The sequence below is a fragment of the Sinocyclocheilus grahami genome, unplaced genomic scaffold (genome assembly GCF_001515645.1).
Source record: "Sinocyclocheilus grahami isolate Dianchi unplaced genomic scaffold, SAMN03320097.WGS_v1.1 scaffold255.1, whole genome shotgun sequence".
Classification (NCBI taxonomy): domain Eukaryota; kingdom Metazoa; phylum Chordata; class Actinopteri; order Cypriniformes; family Cyprinidae; genus Sinocyclocheilus; species Sinocyclocheilus grahami.
Window position 1 is genome coordinate 1,447,721 of NW_015505434.1, and position 21,220 is coordinate 1,468,940.

At 36.1% G+C, this 21,220-nt stretch overlaps 1 protein-coding gene across 1 annotated transcript in view; it reads right to left on the reverse strand.

Annotated features, from left to right (window-relative positions):
- Positions 1-7,319: 7,319 nt before the first annotated feature.
- Positions 7,320-21,220, reverse strand: part of LOC107598765 (GRB2-associated-binding protein 1-like) — a 73,974-nt gene continuing 60,073 nt past the window's right edge. Inside the window, exons 3-7 of the mRNA XM_016290200.1 lie at positions 15,996-16,293; positions 11,503-11,728; positions 11,186-11,272; positions 7,771-7,873; positions 7,320-7,668 (exon numbers count right to left, since the gene is read on the reverse strand). Coding sequence (XP_016145686.1) covers positions 7,354-7,668; positions 7,771-7,873; positions 11,186-11,272; positions 11,503-11,728; positions 15,996-16,293 — 1,029 coding nt within the window. The 3' untranslated portion in view covers positions 7,320-7,353. The remainder of the gene's footprint in view (positions 7,669-7,770; positions 7,874-11,185; positions 11,273-11,502; positions 11,729-15,995; positions 16,294-21,220) is intronic.

Below are 21,220 nucleotides of genomic sequence, written 5' to 3' on the forward strand. Positions count from 1 at the left end.
TTGATGATGAAAAAAATTCTGTCAAGATACTTGGATACTTGTCTCATTATATAGTGTCTGTTAAGTGTTTAAAAGATAAATGCCTACTTCTATAACCTGATTAGTTGAATTTCTATCATTCAACTGACATAAGATCCATCAAATGTGCATGATCTGTAAGATGTTCCAGTATGTTCCTAGACAGTAAAAAGAAAATCAAGTTCAAACAAACTGCTTTGGTAAATGAGCTACTGTTGCAGTTGCGGCTCACTTACATGCACAGATATCTATCAGGACACCATTTATGATTTAATATTAATCCATAATGTTCTATGCAATTGAAATTGCAGTTCTGGAAACTGTTTACAATCATCACAAAATACATTAGTTGCAATGTCAGCAGTAATCTCCTTAAGTATTATTTTTTTATTGAGTTTATTTTAAAATGTACATTTCTTTCAGATTCATTAAAAAAAGATATAAAGCATCAGGGTCTGAGGACTTAAAGAAAAAAAAAAGGTTTTGAGTAGAAGGGAAACAATATAGGCACAGCTTTGAATCAGAAGACATGCTTGAAAAGCCAGTATCCATATATACAGCAGAAGCCACCAATGGTGTTGAAACACAGCAACAGTGTCTTCTTGGCTTAAGAATGTTAGTTAGTAGAGCTATTTTTATTTTACACACACAAAGTAAAGTTCTATGCTGATGTATTCTGAACAGATGTATTCTGACATGAGCTGAAATCACTGAATGGATCATATTTACAACATTCAAAAAAAGCTGCAATGTAATTAGTCTCCAAGAGCTGTGGAACTCCATCTGAAATAAATTATCGAAGTTGCAATAAAATGCATTGATAGACTAGTCACACAGAGAATGAAGAAACATAATAAAATTCCTGAAACTACTTGACTGGCTTTTCCGCCCCTCCATGAAGGCATCTCATACAGCACACAGCCTTTGTAATAACATATTGCGCCGTAAGCAATTTTAAAAGGTTTCTATGAGAACATATAATTTGCAACACTAAAGACGTCATCTATAGCTGCAAAATAAAATAAATGAAATGAAATCTGTTAAACCTTTCAGTGAGTACCTGACCTGACTAAATTGATACCTTGCTTTGCATAAAAATAAAAGAGAGGATAAAACCAAAAACATAAAACACACAAAACACAGATAAATCTCTTCTCTGTTAAAAACGATCACAGTTCCTAATTCCATCAATGACATTTCATAGCTTCTGATACCATCTCAGACCATGTAGACTTCTATCCTGCAGAATCCACACCTTAGCCTTAACATACTAGATATTAGATACAAATAAAGGACACTTTTATTCACGTACATAACACTTTATACAGTCTGTCTGCTGTCTTAAATGCAAATGCAAACGATAATCATTTTCAAACAAACCAACCTTAGTAGATTTGCGGCTCAAGCAACTCAAAACCTTTTGATTGCACTACCGAATTATTGAGGCTCAAAATGATAAAACAATTTTAAAAAAAGAAACCTAGATGTGTAAAGGTTTCAGATTATCATGGAACTATAAAAAATAAAAATAAAAATAAAAAAAATTAGGCTTCTAAAACACATCCTAAAAACTCACCTTGGCAGTTTTGTGAACATGGAACATTGTATTTTTTTTAATAATAAAAAAAAAGCCCTTGAGGACACACAAATTCAACAGACCTGATGCACCCCAGCCCATGGAATAATGTGCTTTATCACCACGACGTGGGAAAGACAATATAAAAAAATTGGAAACTGTCTGAGTTGATGAGTGGGGGAGCAGTGAGTATCCATGTAGTATGAATAATGCTGCTCTGTTAGCGTATTTTTCACTAGGCTTTCAGCCAAAAAGGCTCGGCGAGTTCTTCAGCCCCTGTGTGCCGAGTGTGGTCCATCCTACCTGGAGTCTTGTCAGCTTATACATGAGGATCCCTCGGATCAGCTCTCCCCTGCGCGGGTGCTGTCGTCTAGCAGGAAGCAGTGCAAACTAGCTGATCTGGGAGCTGTGACCTAGGCACTGTCACACAGCTGTATTTAAAATCAAACGTGGAGGCCGGATAGGAGGTTCAGAGCATATGCAGCATCCTCCGTTCCTCGGCCCCTGCGAGTCATGACCTTTCAGAAAAGAGGAAAGAGATGGGTGTCATTTGGCCCCTTTGATAGGGGGATCTTGCTCCGTCGACTGCCGTTCGTCACTCCAGGCCTCACGTGTGCTCTTCAGTGCTTGCGTTCGATGCTGATCCACCACCACATAGTCTACCCGCTCGTCTGATGCTGAAATACCAGTCCCATTACTCTTCTTCTGCAAGGCCAAGATGTGACAGACAGTCAAAACAGGAGACAGAGATACCAAAAGTACCAGTATTTGGGTACCAATTTGATACTTTAAAAAAATGTAACAACACTTTTCTAGTATTAGTGTATAAAACAGACTTTTCAAAAATGTTTATAATGAATTATTATGTGAAAAGAATGTTTCCTTTAGGGAGGCACAATGTATCGGTAAAATATCGGTTTTCAGATGATATTATATATGTAATTATACATATATATATAATTTATTAACATGTAATGTTTAGAAAATGTTGTGACTCCTAAATCCACTTGCAGCATTAAAACTATTGCTTTCATTTATTAGTATTTTACTTTGACATATGCATTATATTTACATTTGAAATACAATTTCACTTTATCGCTACTATAAGTAGGGCTGAGCAATATGGCCAAAGATAAATTATCACAATTTCACAAAATCAGTCGATATTGATAAACATCACAATAAATGCCAAATCTATATTTCTTTCAAGTTTAAAGGCAGATTTATTCTGAGAGAAAGTTGTAACCAGACAGTTAATTGTGGTTTTAAAATGTGCGAACATGCAAACATATCACAAATCTAAATCTATTCAAAACATTTATAATAGAGATGCATCGATCGATCGGCTAAGGATTTTCTTCATGATCGGCCCGGATCGGTGATCGGCCGATCAGTCTCACTTCTTTCCGATTCCGAGTCGATCCGTTTTGTTACCAGCGGGCAGCGGCACAGGCAATCAGCCACGCATTCTTGCCCTCTTCTCTCTCACACACGTCTCATTCGCTCCGGTTAAGTAGTGCTTGTATTGCGCATTATTTTAGTCATTCCCGCAGGTTTCGCGCTTACACCACCACTGATCTATATTAGTGGAGCACACAAGCCGTGCTCAGTCTCAAACAGCTTGTGAGCCACAAATACCAAAATGAGTGGCTAACTGTGCTAAAACGGTCAAATACATACATAATTATGTCTAAATGCCCGTCTTGGCGAGTATCCAGTTAAACACAGTCAGTTTTGGAACATTAAATAGTTGAGAAAGAGAATGCATGTTGTGTAACAGTATATTGGGGCCCGTGGATAAACTTTTAAAGGGACCGCAGTCCAATATTCCTGCTGCTGTCTGTCAGGTTAATCAAAGAACAAAAGACAAAGAAAATCACTTTCTGCTCTTGACTCCATACGTTTTATAACTTTAATGGTAAGAATTAATCTGCATTTAATTTTTACAATGAAGACTACAGAAATGAAAATCAAATGTAAAATAACACTGAATGTGTTATTTTACATTTGATTACTTTAATTTCTGTAGTATTTCTTACCTGAATAAAAACTTACTTAATCTGAAAAATGTAGTTTCATAGTTCTCTTTATTCTATTGCATTTATTTGTGCTGTTGTTTGCAATTTTTGTATTTGTTATTTTATTAATGACTTTTTACTTGTTTTTTTTTTATGAAAATAAAACTTTGCGTTAAAGAAAAGTAGATTTTTGTTTGTATATGCGGTCAATTATAGTTCTTAGAAAGAAAAGTCACACTAACAAAAAAATCAGAATTCGGCCAAGAAAATTGCAATCCTTTTTATTTTTCCTTAACAAAATATTTTAATAGAGAAACTAATTTCTTAGTTTCTGCATGTTCTAACAGGTGATATTGTTTCAAACCAGGAAACAGGTTTGTGGTCCCTGACCTTGATGGCACGATGCAGATGTTTGAGTTAGGACTGTACTTTTATTAAAATTAACCATTGGCCATTCATAGCATCACACAATTAGATAAGAATAACCAAAGGTTTACCATGGTCATTATCATGGTAACATGTAACTATATGGTTTCTGTGGTATTTGTATGAAAAACAGTAGCCTAAAAAACACATTTCGTGTAAATACAAATGCACAAATGCTATAGCTTAATAACAATCATTACTCCTTTAGTACATTTAATACATGTCTACATTAATAATATAATAAAATTCCATATTGCATACCCCTTATTTCTGCCACAATACCATTGTCCAGTTAACGTCACTACAGTAAATCCATGGAAAAGCCTTCTAACGAGGTTGTTCATGGCACAAAGTTTCTCGTGTGTGTCAGTGCTGTTGAGAACATCAGCATTTTAAACTAAAAATAGCAAAGACATTAGTGTTCTTCACTGAATTCAAGCACTTCTTGCTGGATCTCACAGCGCAGATATATATATATATATATATATATATATATACTCCAAAGAAAAAGGAATCGCATCATATGACCCCTTTAAAAAAAAAATAATAATAATAATAATTTATAGATTAAATATATACGATGTGTAAGAACGTTTATTTTAAAATCAAATCTGCAGAAAAGAATATGGAAGAAAACGAATAACTAATAACTTTAAAAAGTTGAATTAAAAGGATGAATTTTAGTCGAGACGAGGCTTTAACGTTGTTCTTTCAAAATATTTCTATTTTTGTGAACTTTCTATTCATCATAGAATATTAGGCAGCACAACTGTTTTCAACATTGATAATAATACGCAATGTTTCTTGAGAACCGAATCAGCATATTAGAATGATTTCTGAAGGATCATGTGACACTCAAGATAACAATGTTAACAAATAACATTTTAAAATATGTGACCATGGACCACAAAACCAGTCATAAGGGTCAATTTTTCGAAATTGAGATGTATACATCATCTGAAAGCTGAATAAATAAGCTTTCCATTGATGTATGATTTGTTAGGATAGGACAATATTTGGCCCGAGATACAACTATTTTAAAATCTGGAATCTGAGGGTGCAAAAAAATCTAAATATTGAGAAAATCGCCTTTAAAGTTGTCCAAATGAAGTTCTTAGCAATGCAGGTTACTAATCTAAAATTAAGTTTTGATATATTTACAGTAGGAAATTTACAAAATATCTTCATGGAACATGATCTTTACTTAATATCCTAATGATTTTTTAGCATAAAAGAAAAATCTATAATTTATTGCTACAAATTTACCCCAGCGACTTAAGACTGGTTTTGTGGTCCAGGGTCACATATATTTAAAAAAAAAAGTTATTTTAAATTGCAACAATATTTCACATTATTTCTGTATTACTGTATGTATATACTGTATATTTACTGTATTTTTAAATGCAAATAAATGCAGCCTTGATAAGCATAAGAGACATCTTTCAAAACCATTTAAAAAAATCTTACAGACTTCAAACTTCCAGCTGTTAATGTATGTGCATATAAATTACTTCTGTAATTTATATATTTTTTAACTGAGTGGAACAGTTGCTGTGGTGTTTTTTTTTTCCCCACAAAGACGAGACATGCACAGGGTTAAACAGACAACACGTGAGTGAGTAAAGCATAAACACCAACCGACGACACGCCAGCATGTAGCTCAGCCAGACAGAAGGGTTCAATAATGTCTATGTAATTTTAGAAAAATTAAACCAACATATTTTGTCTGCTATATGCATATAGCTGCCACAAGAAAATACCACAAGTCAACAGTAATGATGGCCACAATTAAACAACAGGCCAAAAGAGCAGAATATCTCAATGATTTCTAAGACTGAAGGAGAGGTGAGTGTTCAGGTAAAAAGTGTGATACAGGAAGAGATAAAAACCAGACAGAACAGAAACTAATATTTAAACCTATATAGAGTAGCCACTAAAAAGACAAGAGAGAGGACAAACACACTAAGACACAACAAGTACCCAACAACTGCCTTTAAAATGCCACCAAAGCTGTTTGAATCATACCATGTTCTGGCCCATGTTTAGAAAATAGAAAAATGATTTTAAAGAAGACCTATTTCATTACTCTACATGCACTACTTGGCCAATAAGCTGTATGTAAACTTTGCCAATAAAATGTATGTGGCAGATTATGGTCTGAATGACTGAGCCAATCTTCTGAGCTAATTATTGAGTCACATGACTTTGATGCACATCAAGCTATTTATTTGGTCAGTGTGTTTTATAGTAGTTTATAACTTAAAGATTAAGTAATTATTAAGTAATTTACAACATGTACTTACTATAGGGTTAGGGTTGGGTTTAGGATTAGTTTCTTGTAATTATGTATAATTTAACGGAATTACTATAGTAAGTACATGTAACATGTACAGTATAAAAAAATCTAGGTGCAAATAAAGGTTTTCATTCTTTATTTATTATGTTGTATCGTTATTTTGTTTATTATTTTGCTATATATATATATATATATATATATATAGGAAATAAATTTAATTTGCTCCTTGGTGTTTCCATCCAGCTTTTGGATGCAATATCTCATAACTCAATTTTTCTACTAAAAATATTTGTCTAAGAGCACATTGCTGCTTGATTTCATGCACTTGCTAGTCATGGGTGTCACTGAAATCTCCAAACCTGTTAATTACACAGTGTTTTCACATAGTTATGGCCAAGTGGTGCATCTTCCTCTGCATGTAACTTGCTGTCTCTTGCATTAGCCGGTGCTCGGAAACAGTAACACGTAATTGAAGATACACAATGGTTTTGGATGAGCGCAGAGAGCTGCTGCCATTAATGTTTAGATCAATAGTGTTGTCCCAGCTGGCTGCTGATGTTTCGGCCCGCTTGTGCAACTTTCAGCACGTCCCCTTTTTCTCTCAAACCAGATTTAAATTCCCCTCGCAGGTCTGCGCCATCAAAGAGATCTTTCACTAAGGCACAATGGGGACAGAGGTGACCGCTCCAGGCTAACGGCGCAGACAGGCTCCCTCATACCCAGGGCTCAGAGTCTGTAGACAATAGCTTATTTTATTTGTGAGGTCACATGCTAATGATTAAAACGCAAAGGTCATTGAAACAGCAGATGTGTAATGCAAGTTATGATTGCATGGCAATGAGCAGCCTGAGAACTGATCAAAAGTTGAAATTAAACCTCTTTTTATAAGCATGGGCCGGCACCTGTTAGTGAGAAAGGTGGTAATGAGAGTTGCTATGCCGAAGAGATGCAAGCACTATAAACATTAACACAACTCCTCACTTATATCACACACACATACACCACAAAAGAAACAAATCTCAGGGCTCACCTTTACGGTCAGGTTTGAGGTTGCGGTCTACGGGTGGGGGTTGGCATTCGGGCATGTGCACCGGTCTACGTGGTGGGGTCTTGGGGCTGGAGCGGAAGCCCATGTGAGCTGGAGGAGGCACCTGTTTTCCGAGGGAGGAGAACTCCACTGTGCCCGGTGTCATGGGCACATAGTTGGGCTCCTGGATGGGTTCTGATAGGCTGCTGGAGCGCTGATGTGCGGAAGAGTGGACGCTCATGGGCACATAGTTCTCATCCATCTCCTCAGTGGAAACACCTCCTACTGGCACCATGCCTTTATTCTTCTACATGCATCCAAGAGCAGAGAAGAAACTGTTAGGAATACACTTGAAAGACAGTACCAAGTTTTAAAATAGATAAAGATTATTATTATTACGAAAACTTACAAAATAGTTGTTGAAGCTTTCGTTAAAATCAAATGAGCAACTTTTATCTGGGGGGAAGGGACGGGGTATATCATAGCAGTCTTGAGATCCGTAATCTGTGAAACAAATACAAAATAAATGAATGCAGTAAAAAGGAAAAAAAAAAAAAAAGTCACAGAACCACTCTTATATGTACGGGGAACCAAGGCTGCATTTATCTTTATTAAAAATATAGTAAAACAGTGATAATGCGAAATGTTTAATAATATTTAAAATAACTGATTTCTATTTTAATACATTTTAAAATGTAATTTATTCCTGTGTTTCCAATGCTGAATTTTCAGCAGCCATTACTCCAGTCTTGAGTGTCAAATGACTGTCATGAGAAAGTTCAGAAGAACAACATTTATTTAAAATATAAATCTTTTGTAATCTGTATATCTATACTTTCACTTTTCATCAATTTAATGCATCCTTGCGTAATATAAATCTATTGTCATTTTTTTACCAATTTATTCCATCCTTGCTGTATAAGTGCATTAATTTATATACAGTGGGGAAAAAAAGTATTTAGTCAGCCACCAATTGTGCAAGTTCTCCCACTTAAAAAGATGAGAGAGGCCTGTAATTTTCATCATAGGTATACCTCAACTATGAGAGACAAAATGAGGGGGAAAAAAAATCCAGAAAATCACATTGTAGGATTTTTAAAGAATTTATTTGCAAATTATGGTGGAAAATAAGTATTTGGTCAATAACAAAATTTCATCTCAATACTTTGTTATATACCCTTTGTTGGCAATGACAGAGGTCAAACGTTTTCTGTAAGTCTTCACAAGGTTGTCACACACTGTCTGTAAACATCTCAATGCCACAATTCCACCAAACAACACTAGAGGGACCCACTGATGACTACATGACCCCATTGTTGCAGCACAAAGAGCTTGATAGCCTCCAATTAAGATATCCTGAGTGAATTATATGCCAGAAAATAAGAAAAAGTCAATAAAATCAGGATTTAGACTCAAAATAACGATGTCCACAGTACAAACATCAGTATTCATTCTGTACCTGCTCATGCATGGTAAAAAAAAAAAAAAAAAAACATAACAGTGGGTTACATTTTTGTGCTTTTTATCATATATTTCAAGCATTCTGGCAAACTGGCAAAATAATAATAAATAAATAAATAAAAATACTAAATTACTAAAACAAATGACTCAATGACTTATTAATACCTTTAAAGACATTTACTGACACCTACTAGCAGTTTTAGTCTTAATAAAAAAACGAATTAAACTAATTAATATTAATAGAAAAAACTAATTAAAGGGATAGTTCACCCCCCCCAAAAAAAAGAACAATTTAATTCTAAAGCGACTTTTTGTTACAGTACATCTATTTCATGTTTTTCTCATGTAACACAATAATGGCTTTAAATGATATTTTGTGGGTAATTACTCTGTCAAATTTGATGTGCAATTAATAAGTGATTAATTAGATTAATTAATCGCCACATCATGTAATTAATTACATTAAAATGTTTAATCGATTGACAGCCCTAATATATATATGAGATAAAGATTGTCAGTTAAGTAATTTAAACAAATGCCAAACATATATTAAAACAAACTTGCTCCTCATCAATACAAAGACGAAAACACCCCTTCAAACACATACCACGCTATTTGTGAAATCATGCTGCCTGCAAATAAGTTTTGTCATTATGAAAATCACAATATGAATTAATCTTTGTATTTTAATTAACTGACATGTAAAAGATACATGCATGTAAAAGATAGTGTATAGTCAGTTGGTAGTTATAGTCATTACTGCATAATAATTGAATCCTGAAGTGGTTTATTTTACAATATTGACCAGCCAACTATATTATCCCGCTTATTACACAGAAATAAGCACTACTGAAATAATTCAGTAGTTTGGTGCAAAGTTAAAAAGTTTTTCACATTAAGAAATAAATTGTGCTTTTGTAAAGAGCCATCTGTCATCATTCATTTTCTATAAAACTGGACGGGAGAAAAGAAGAAAAGGTGTGAAGCCAGAAAGATTGACAAAGAAAAAAGAATGAGTGTAAACACTGATAGCATTGGAAAGATTTAAAGTTCCCCTGTAGTCAAATATTTTATCCCTTAAAACTGATCTTTGATCATCAAAATGACATTTAAATTTTTTTTCTTGTGAAAATAATTTTCTCATGCCTTAAAATAGCTTGAATGTAACTCTACACCCTTGCCTCATTTACTATACGCGGATCTATGAATATGCAAATTAGTCCCGCCTCCACTCAGTCACACAGCCACCGCCTCCTGATCCACTGAACTGTAGTAACCGCAAAACAGTGGCATACACGGATAATGACTGATAAAACTGTTTTTACTAGCGGACAACTACAGTGAATACTGTAACATTCGTTAAATTTACTTACTTGACGATGTTGTGTCAATGCCTTGAAGACTCGAATGCAGCCGTTTGTGATTGTTAATTCGCGCCCGCGAGCATACACGTGTGAAGGGGGCTACTTTTACACTGTTGCCACGGGTTATAATGCAAGTTAGCGGTTCTAAATTCACATTAAACCACAGCTTCATGGGTTTTTTGCTCTGATTTATTTTTGGTTTTGTGCTGGTATTGGTGTATTTTGCATGTTAGTGATAGGAATCGATCCCTTGATGTGATTGGATTGTGATCTGTTTCAATCCAAGGTCTGTTTCAAACTGCATTTCTGGGTCAGCCTTTGGGAAACTACACTTTTAAGGAGAAAATACTCAGCAATGGTGTTGATTAATAGATTGGCACATGGTTTGTCTAAAAAGCATATTAAAACACCACATAGACAAATAAACAACATAAAAAACTTGATTTTCACTACAGGGGGACTTTAACAATGGAGAAAATACTGAGTAGTGAAGCCTTGCTTAGTAGTGAAAGTTTCTTCCTTTTTTTTTGGAGAGGTAAGGGAATTAATAACTGTCTATATACCACTCTCTAAAGGCCCTGGCATACTTTCCGCATTCCGTTGCCAGGGACAACGGTCAAATATAGTTTAACGATCATTACACAACATTTGATCACAGAAGGCAGCGATTAACCAAATGTTGTCAAGTATTCCAGAAAGCTGTGTAATAAGCTTCTTGCTATACAACTAGAACTGGCAAGGTTAGTGCCAAACACAACCATGCATGTCATATTTCACACAAGTCCTGGTTCAAACTATGGATACACACTCTTTTAAGCACTGAAGGCAAGAAAACATACCAACCCATTTTAGTCAGTAGAATTTAAGTTGAATACATATTTTAGTAAGTTATTATAATAAGTGTGCAGATTTTTAGGTAAAAAAGTAGTATTTGGCTGACGGCCATATGTGTGTGTGCTGTTTAGTATTGTTTTCTTCACACTGATGCTCTTCACTCACTGACAGTCAGGAGGAGCGCTCCTGCTCTCACACTCCTCCAAAAGCAGGTATTCCTGCTCCTCTCCTAGAGCAAGAGGAGCCACTGGACTATACCACACACACAAATACATACAATGAGACCCATATATGCAGGTCTTCACCCATAGCACCTGAATGTCCTAAAGCGTCTTTGTAGGAGTGGATGGTTTATATAACAGTTGATTTAAAAACAAAACAAAAAACAAAAAACAGCAACAACAAAATATTGGATGAGCCACATTCTAAAATAGCCAATATACACATTCCCCTCACGCTGTGTGATGCGCTACAAGTCTTACCTGTTAGGCTCTGGTTTCTTGCTCTCACAGTTGAGCAGCCAAAGGTAGTCCTGAGGCTCATCCAGACTGGAGGAGGACCCCAAGGGTCTGATGCTGACAGGCTGGTAGGGAGGAGGCAAGTTGGCCAGTGAAGAAGCCCTTAAGGCTCCTCCTGGCCTTCCACTAGGAGCCATATCCACCACCATACCGCCTGGCACATTTACTTGGTGAGAGATCTTTGCAGAGTCTGTAGAAAGAAAAGAGAGGAGAGATTAACACTGAGCTTCACACTGTATGAGATCATAAGCTTTGAAATACACTTAAGGTCAGATCAAGCTCAGCGCAGCATTGTTTTAATCAAAAGCTTTTACTGAAACCATCCCTGTACAAAACAAATTAGCATTGTGAAAGCCTCTCCGCAGGCTGACTTCTGGTAAGCTAAGTGAACTGGGGCAAAAAAAAGAAGTGTGAACTGATTAAATGAAATTGAGAAAATACAATGTGTGGTTGCAAAATTATCGAAATACTAATATTTAGCACATTTCTATACTAAATATTAGTTAAATTTGTGTACCTTTTTTAATGTTTGATCTATCCTTGTATCCATCCATCCATCCATCCATTTATTTTCTTGTAGTTATTTCATGCTTAAATCAGTGCCTTTTGTGTTCTGGAATATTTATAGAATATGCAATTTGGAAAATACGGAGAGACGCATCTCATGATAATCATTTATTATAGTTTTATATATATACAGTGGGGCAAAAAAGTATTTAGTCAGCCATCAATTGTGCAAGTTCTCCCACTTAAAAAGATGAGAGAGGCCTGTAATTTTCATCATAGGTATACCTCAACTATGAGAGACAAAATGAGAAAAAAAAATCCAGAAAATCACATTGTAGGATTTTTAAAGAATTAATTGGTAAATTCCTCGGTAAAATAAGTATTTGGTCACCTACAAACAAGCAAGATTTCTGGCTCTCACAGACCTGTAACAACTTCTTTAAGAGGCTCCTCTGTCCTCCACACGTTACCTGTATTAAGCACAATTGGTGGCTGACTAAATACTTTTTTTCCCCACTGTATATATGCCATTAATTCGATTTTATATGCCATTAATTGATAACTAGCTTTTAGTTCTATGACCTGCTCCATTTAACTGATTTAATTGGTCTCATGATGTACATTTTCCAAACACACCTCCAATGTAAGTGCATTATTATAACATGTTTTTCCATTGATTTTAAGGCTAAAAGTTGGCGACAGCAGGCTAGATACTGTCTCCAACCAAGAGTTTAAATGAAAATTTCCTTCCTATGTTGACGTACTTCCTACTGAAACCTACATGTTTATGTGCAACATGTTGAAGGGTGTATTCACGTAATTTCGGCGAGATTGTGTGCATCTAACTCAAGGCCAATTTTTAGGAGTACACTAACATAGATTAGCTTTAAAGCTAATAGATATGGGCTAAAAAAAATACAAAACTCCCCTTCCGATTTCATTGGGTCTTTAAGTTTGTATTGTATGGTCACATTTTACAATAAACTGACTGAAAATGATAGATTGACTGAAGATGAGATTCAAATGGAGAACAGAGATGACCATGTTACTTTGAGGGAGAATTGAATGCTTGTTTTTGTAAAGGGACTGATCAAGGTTAAGGCCGCCATCCTACACAGGCCGTGTGAAAGTGCAGAACTGTGCAGAGAGGAACCCTGAACGCAAGACGCTAATGAAAGTGCCACTAATCCATGACGGAGTCTCGGTTTTTATGTGGCAACTAGGATATCTTGTAAAGCTTTTTGTCTATGTTCTTTTAAAAGAGCTTTTCTTTATCTCTAACTTTTTTTATTTTTATTTCCATCTCTCTTTGAGCAGCCTACTCTCAAGGTCAGTAGAGTGCGGCTAACGGGGTGGCTGTGCGTGTTTTTGTTTTAAGTCTCTCTTCAAACTCTGCTTTCAGTTATTCAGTAAAACGCACACAAACACATCACTTGTGCGCACACACATTGACACCCACACTCACCCACTCATCCGCTGGGTGCATTTGACTGTCTCTAAGTGCAGGCAGCTCAAGGCCGTCAGGGCCACTGTCTCTCTTTCGGTCTCTTCACTTTTTTTCCCCATTTTTCTCCTTCCCGCATTCTTCTCCACTCCCCGCTCTTGTTTGTCAGGCTTGCTGCTGAATCATCCAAGCCCTGGAAAATCCCCCTACATATTTGCATTCTCAGTACCCTGTTTAGTATCGGTGGCTAATAATGACAGGCTTCTATGTGTATTCGTAATAGACAAAATGAACAGTTTGAAACTAACTGTTTGGTCCTTTTCTTGATATGATGCATTATCAATACAGCCAAAAAAGCGAAAGAGAATGTGTCCCACATTTTCAAATACAGAAACATTTAACATTAAAGTAAAAAAATACAGAGTTGTGTCACAATACCAAATTCAGCAGCAATACTCATATCAGACTTCATTCTAGAAACTATGAATATGTTACTAAATACACTTTACCGAAACTGGAACAAAGTTGAAATTTAAAAAGCTTGGGGGTCCTATAACTTTGGCCAATTACCACAGACGCTTTGATCATGAATATTAATCGTTACGTGATGTTTTTCCAGAAGGCTTAACTTTTTGGCTAATCAGCTGTAAAGTTAAGAGGTTATTTCTGGTCTCTTCTTGACTGTGTCTATCCTATACAGTAGGGTTTTCCCACCGGTTAATCGACGTGTGACACCACTGGTAATACCGGTATCACCGTTGGGGTGGGGGTGTTAGTTCGTTTGAGTTTCCCTCTTTTCTTTGCTTTCAAATGGCTTGTAAAAGTGCTGTGCGCATTTTACTTTCACTTTCAAATTAGCGCAATTGAACTGCAAGCAATTGTTTGTTTGAGTTTTCCCTCTTTTCCTCTGATTTCTTGGCTTTCAAATAGCTTGAAAAAGCGCAGTGCGCATTTTACTTTCACTTTCATATTAGCGGCAATTCGGCGTTGATTCAATTAAAGCAACAACAACGTCAAACTCATAGAACTTTTATTAACAAAACTAATAAAAATACACCATATATGCTTAATAAAATAACAAATTACTTAGGCTACACAAAGTTTAAATAGGTATATAAAACTGAAAATCAGCAAACACTGTGGAACCAAATAAATAAGAAACATAGAACGTTTATTACAAAATGAATAAGAAAGCTTGGAGGCACGGCCTGATACGGACCTGTTTAGAATGCGAAAATGTCTGCTTTTAGGTAAAAATTAATACATTTTTATCAGACCCTGAAATGTGGCACTTACTTTGTTAGTTTAGGACCACTAATTATCGCTAGACAGATCAAATGTGTTATAAGGCTCCTTTAGAATTCTACAAACTATATTCAAACCATAATCAAGATTTGAATCTTTATTTGGAAAGGTTGGTGGTGTGCAGAGTTAATGTGAAAAATTGGAAATAATGTACGGTTGTATATAAATGTGTATGTCTATGTATGTCTTTGTATTACACCTTGATGTAAAATAAAATAAATAAAATACACAAAGTTTAAATAAAGTAATCAGCAAACACTGTGGAACCAAATAAATAAGAAACGAATGTTTAAATAAACTTCCAGTCAATAGGCTTTTCAAAATCTAAAATATTGCCAAACAGGCGCCTTTGCATTTCCTTTCTAAACAATCTTCTGCCATTGTCTTGTCTTTCTCACCTCACTCTTGTCAGCCAGCTCGACTCACTCTCCTCACGTGATAAATAAAATCTGACTCCTGCTCCGTGGTGCACTGTCGTTCGCGCACGGTTCGGCACGCTGCATTGAGCGTTTTGTTTTTAAAAGTGTCTATCCTCTAACTGAACTAGGCTAAAGGATTTTTGTTACTATAAATAAATCAAAACGACGGTGGGAAGCGGTGCCGCGGTAGGCAAATGACGTAACCGGTGTTGCGGCTTAACACCGGTATAACCGAAAACACTGTCTATCACAGCAAGCCTATTATACAGTAGCAAAAGTTCACAAAACGGTGAAGGCCAGATGTATAACCACAAACATTTTCCTAAGCTGTAGCTCAATCATACACTTCCTCATTAAAAACCAACATGAGCATAATTTACCACAACAGTATTCACAAGCTTCAGGACTTCACATAACTTTTAAAGAAGGCCACAGTGAGCTGAAAGCATCTGAGATCAATACAGCTGAGCTGATGGAGACCCTGAGGTGCCACAATTAGTCAACCTTAAGGGGACTCTCTGGGCTTTCGCACTCCAATCTCGTATCTGGATTACAGTGAATGACCATCCTGTCTGCAGGGCCCGGGAGTGCAAGAATCCAAGCATAGATTTGTCAATAAAAGACATCTCTTGAAAACATTTATTATCTCATTATTTGGAAATGAAATTGGATTTTTTTCCCCATCAAATATCTTCCCAAAAGTACTAAAGAATTGTTTAATGAAACCTTTTGAAATCGTAATCATTTAATGCTTTCGTGTGTTTGCATGTGGCATGATTTACCTTCCGAATCGGTGGGGTTGAAGCCACAGATATCACAGATGCAGCGCACCCACTTGTTCATTTCCTCTTCAGTGTCTGCCACCAGGTAAAAGATCCGGTCGATAGTCTTGATGTCAAAGATGAAGCTGTGCTCCAGGTCCTTCTTGTTGAATGTGAGACCGGCGTCCACCTGCTCGCACAGGTTTAGATCGATCACGCGGATGGGCTTCTTGGCATGGTCATTCTTGTAATACTCCAGCACATCTGGGTCTCCTGACAGCCTCCCACTGCGCAGAACAAACCATCGCTTCTTCCATGCCTGAAAGGATAGAGGAGAACCATTTGATTTAAGTTGCATGTACTACAACACATTCAAAGAGTCACATGACTAATGAAAACGTCACTTATTGAATGATTCTCCTGACCAATTTTGCTACATTCCACTGAGTCAAGTCAGTTCCGTTGACCACCATCTTGACATAGTTTTGGATAAAAGCTGCTAAATGCATGAATGTAATTCAAAAAGGAAATAAAAGGCCATTTTAACTTACAGGCAAGACTTCCATTTTTACAGCAGCTGTAATGACCATTGCAATTTCTCCCACTCTTTTTTTTTATCGGAGTGGTCCTCATACTATCTCCACTTGTATCAAACAAATCTACTGGATGGAGTTTAGACTGAACTTACAACATGTCCACAGCCTATGAATAGTTCAACAGACTGGTCTTTCTGGAATAATCATTCTGTTATGTAATATTATTACATGAGAACAGTACCAAATTAACACTGACTAACTGCAGGAAAAGCACTGTGAGATGTTTCAGTCCTACAAAAGTCATTGCAGGTGTTTTTGTGACACCTGGTCCTATTGATCCAGCCACATTCAGTGGACACTGTGGGTTCAGACAGGCTCACTCTGGCAAAACTCTGCTTGGAGATACTGGCTAAAACCTCTATATACAGACTTTAATTTAACACCACCCAAAAGCCTGCGAAGCACTCACACTAAAAGAGGTAACTGACAATTACAACTTGATTATGCATGTTTTTTCCATTTAAAACAGAGAAAATGGAAATGCTGGTTTTGCATAAAAAGCAGAGTTCAAAATGTCACGGATTGTGACAAAGTGAAGGGGGCAGCAGTTCAACTCTTTGAAAACTAGCCTACATGAATCTATCAAATGGGTGGCTGTAAAGCACAGTGGAAACAAAATAAAAGAGGGCAACATTATGTGAAAATGAAATGCATAATAAGAATGAAATAATAAATTCATCAGATGGAGGGGAAAAACATCCCTTCACAAAAAGATGGAATGAAACTGGATAAATAATACCGTATGGTATAATGGTCGACCTGAAAGCTATTATTAATATTCATTATGATAACACTCTAATTTAAGTTCCAATTCGTACTATTTACTAGCTGGTAACTTTTACCTCAATAAACTCCTAATTTGCAGCTTATTAATAATTAGTAAGGTAGTTGTTAGGTTCAGGTATGGGGTAAGATTAAGGGATTTAAAATATGGTCATGAAGAATAAGGCATTAATATGTGCTTTATAAGTACTAATAAACAGCCAATATGCTAGTGATATGCATGCTAATAAACTACTAGTTAATAGTGAGAACTGGTCCCTAAACTAAAGTGTTACCTTAGTTATTAATACAATATTAATACAGTATAATTCAAAAAATATTTGAATAGTGTTTTAGACTAGTAACTTTATCAAACAGTTGGTGCAGAATGAGTACTTAATTAGTTGGATATTTGTGCACAGCTCTAGTAGTACAACTAGTAGATATACAATATAAGACCTAAATACAGCTAATATGTTACAATAAGTAGTTCCAACTGTTTGCTTAGACATGCCCTTAAACTCGAACAGACAACTCTGTCTTAAACAAGATTAGGAAATTAACCCTGAGGAAAAGATCACAGGCTTCTGTCATTAAACCGCCAGACTGCCAGGAATCTCAATCTGTGTTGTTGTTTATTTTTTACCATCAGGTGTGGAGGGGATTAACAATGCTGTACTTTACCCCCTCTCACTCCCTCTCAGCTGTTTTTCCATCCACAGGGTTCTCTTTGTTAGAGAGCCAAGCTCTGGCCCTCTGGATATCACCCCACTGCACGGCAACACAAGAGGCAACAGCCCCGCCATGCCAAACCAAACGCACACACAACATGACACTCAACATCTGATCAGCATGACAGACCTAATTGTGTGATGTGACCTAAATTTCCCAGTGAAGTATCATCCAAGCATCATATCTCCCATATTAATTTTGGAAAGCTCAACAGTCTCAGACTGAACATTTCCCTCTGCTGAAGATTTTAATTGCAATATAAACTCAAAAATAAATGATAAGAGGTAAAAGCACATCAGATGGAGTGTGACAGGAAAAGTCCTACAATTAACAGCATTAGCTTTGTTCCTCTGCTATGGTTAAAACTACACAGAGGCCTCTTAAGTTCTACCCGCCGCTTCAAAACAAAGCATTCAAAGCTCATATTACACAGATAGTGTGTGCATGTGTATGTTTACTGGCAGGAGAGAGCCCCGGCTAACCTGTCACACGGATCAGCTTACGTGGGTACAACGACTCAGACAGAACAAAAAGATCCTGCAGAGAACTGCTTCAGTGAACCGTGAACATTCAGGAGAACTCGCGTCAAACAAGAAGAATGCTGATAAGTTTAAATCAATAAAATGGTAGGGGAAAATTTAATAAACCAATAAAATACTATTTAAGGGTCAATGATATGATGCTACTTTTTTCATCCAAAATTAATTTATATATATATATATATATATATAAATTCAACCATACAAAAGTTCAAGTCATAGATAAAAAGGCTTGAATACACCTCTCGTAAACATTTTTATGATTCATTTAGATATTAAAATAATAATAATAATAATAATAATACTATATCAACATAGTGTCAAGAACTGTCCTGATATCATAATAAAGAAAAACTCATTAAAAGGATGCAATTCTTGAAAAGAAAACCTTGGGTTCTTTGGCATATTGTTACTATTATTACTATTATTATTTCTAATAAAAAACAGGTGCCATATTAACAGGTTTATTATAAATATTCTAAACATTTGAAAAACCTTTGTCTGCCAAATCAAGTGACATGATATGACCAACAAAATCATGTCGTGCAAACATTGTAGAGAAACATGCAGAAAAAAAACCCTGAAAATTATATCAGAGCGGATCCCTGTAGACCGTCATGACTGAGTGTCAATGTCAATAAGTCTTAAAAAATATATGATAATTGTACCTCCATATAACATGGCAAGGTTAGTTCAGGTTGTAAAATGTCTAAAGTGGTACAATCTCTAAAAACTGAATTAATAATTACATTTTTACATAGAATTTTTTATTTTTTAAATAATGATTAAGATGTCTACACTTGCATGTATTTAAGGTGTATGGGAAATCATATACATTTTGACTGAAAAATTACATCACATGACATTTTTAGAGTGATTCAATAAAAAAATGAAACTATACAAAAAAAATCATTACATTTGAAACCAACATGAATACAAAGATTACATTTCTAAAACTTGGCACATGCATTTTAAACTAGATTTTTCTTTTTTTATTGGTATTATTATTATTTATTAATTTTGTATCTTGGACATATATTAGAATAGACTTAAATAGCTTCTGATTCTGGCAGCTGAAGTAGAGAAATCTGAAGGGGATAGAAATATCAAACTTGTTTCATTTTGGAGAAGCAATGTCTTCATTTTGGAGGAAAGTGGCCAGATCGAGTGAGCCATAAACATCACTCTCCCATGTGTGCACTAACTCTCTCACCTACACACAACACTGGTATCTAACCGACACACTCGCATTTGTCAGTACAGTAAGATGTACTAATTTCAGTCAAAAACACTCCCACATGACACCAATCCGGCCATCCTGCTCTGGTTTTGTAATACATCAATCCTACCTTGAGTCCCAGCTCCTGAATCCAGTGCAGGCACAGAGAGTGTAGTGTTTAGCCACTTGTGGTAAGTGCCTGTTCCATTTTGTTTAATGTCAGTAAGCCTGTAAGAGCACATAAAGCCAAAGACTCTTAGATGAAGACTGATCTGAGGAGAAGCGCACGTGAGATGCTCCGTTTCCCAAAGAACAACGGCCACAGCTGGTCACCTTTAAATCCTGCAGGCATCCAAACTGACCTTTTGCAAAAGTCCCTTACACTTCTACAGATATTTAAGATCGAGTCCACAACCCTGAAAAGTCATTCAGCTCCAGAAGTAGTACGTAAAATGAACGTTTGTGTATAAGGAGGGAGAGGGAGTGGGGACAGGGTGGGACGAAATTGAAGAGGCCCCTCGAAGTGTGGCAGCAGCTGTCTGCCTCACACACACACACACACACACACACACACACACAAGTGTACAGAGGCATAGGGCCACAGTGTCACTGTCTTGACTTAACAGAGATGCCATTGAGGGACAAACTGTAGGGGAATGCCATCCAAACTGAATCACTGACTGGTCAGTCTCTGCAGATAATTGACGTAATCAGGCGCAGCAACGGAAAAAAGAGATACAAAGAAATAATAAAAAATGCCAAGCAATGTGAGACCACAAGCTGTTGCAGTCGTAGCAAAACGGCACGAATCGCATAGATAGCCAATGCATCAGCATTCATTTCTGTCATGCCTGAAATTCCAAGCGCATTACTCTGCACCGTATTTTAGATGAGGTGCACAATCATATTGGGCAACATGTAGGCATGTAAAGTGTTTGTGCTTCTCCACTTCTCAACACCCTCTTATGTTCTCATCATCGTTGTTTGAAATTATACATGTCTCTTTGGAATATGTGATTTTGAATGCAGCACTGAGTGGTCCAAAATATTGTATGTAGATCATTAAAGCAGGAAAATAAATACATCACTCAGAAATAACAAATTTGAAAGAGACACAAAGAATTGGAAGCGAGAGAACTTAAAATAGAGGAAGACTATTAAAATAGAGGAAGAATGTTACATTGCAGATAAATATGTTAGCTGACTATAGGGATGGGTATTGTTAAGGTTTTAATGGTATTACTTCTCTTACCGATACTGTTTATCGATCTGGTACTTTGTTTATCGATCCGGTACTTTAATGGTATTTTATACCGTAACAAATTAAGAGCTGAATTAACATTGCTTTATATTTTGATATGTAAAATTATTCAGATAACGTTATAGCTGATTTTCTCT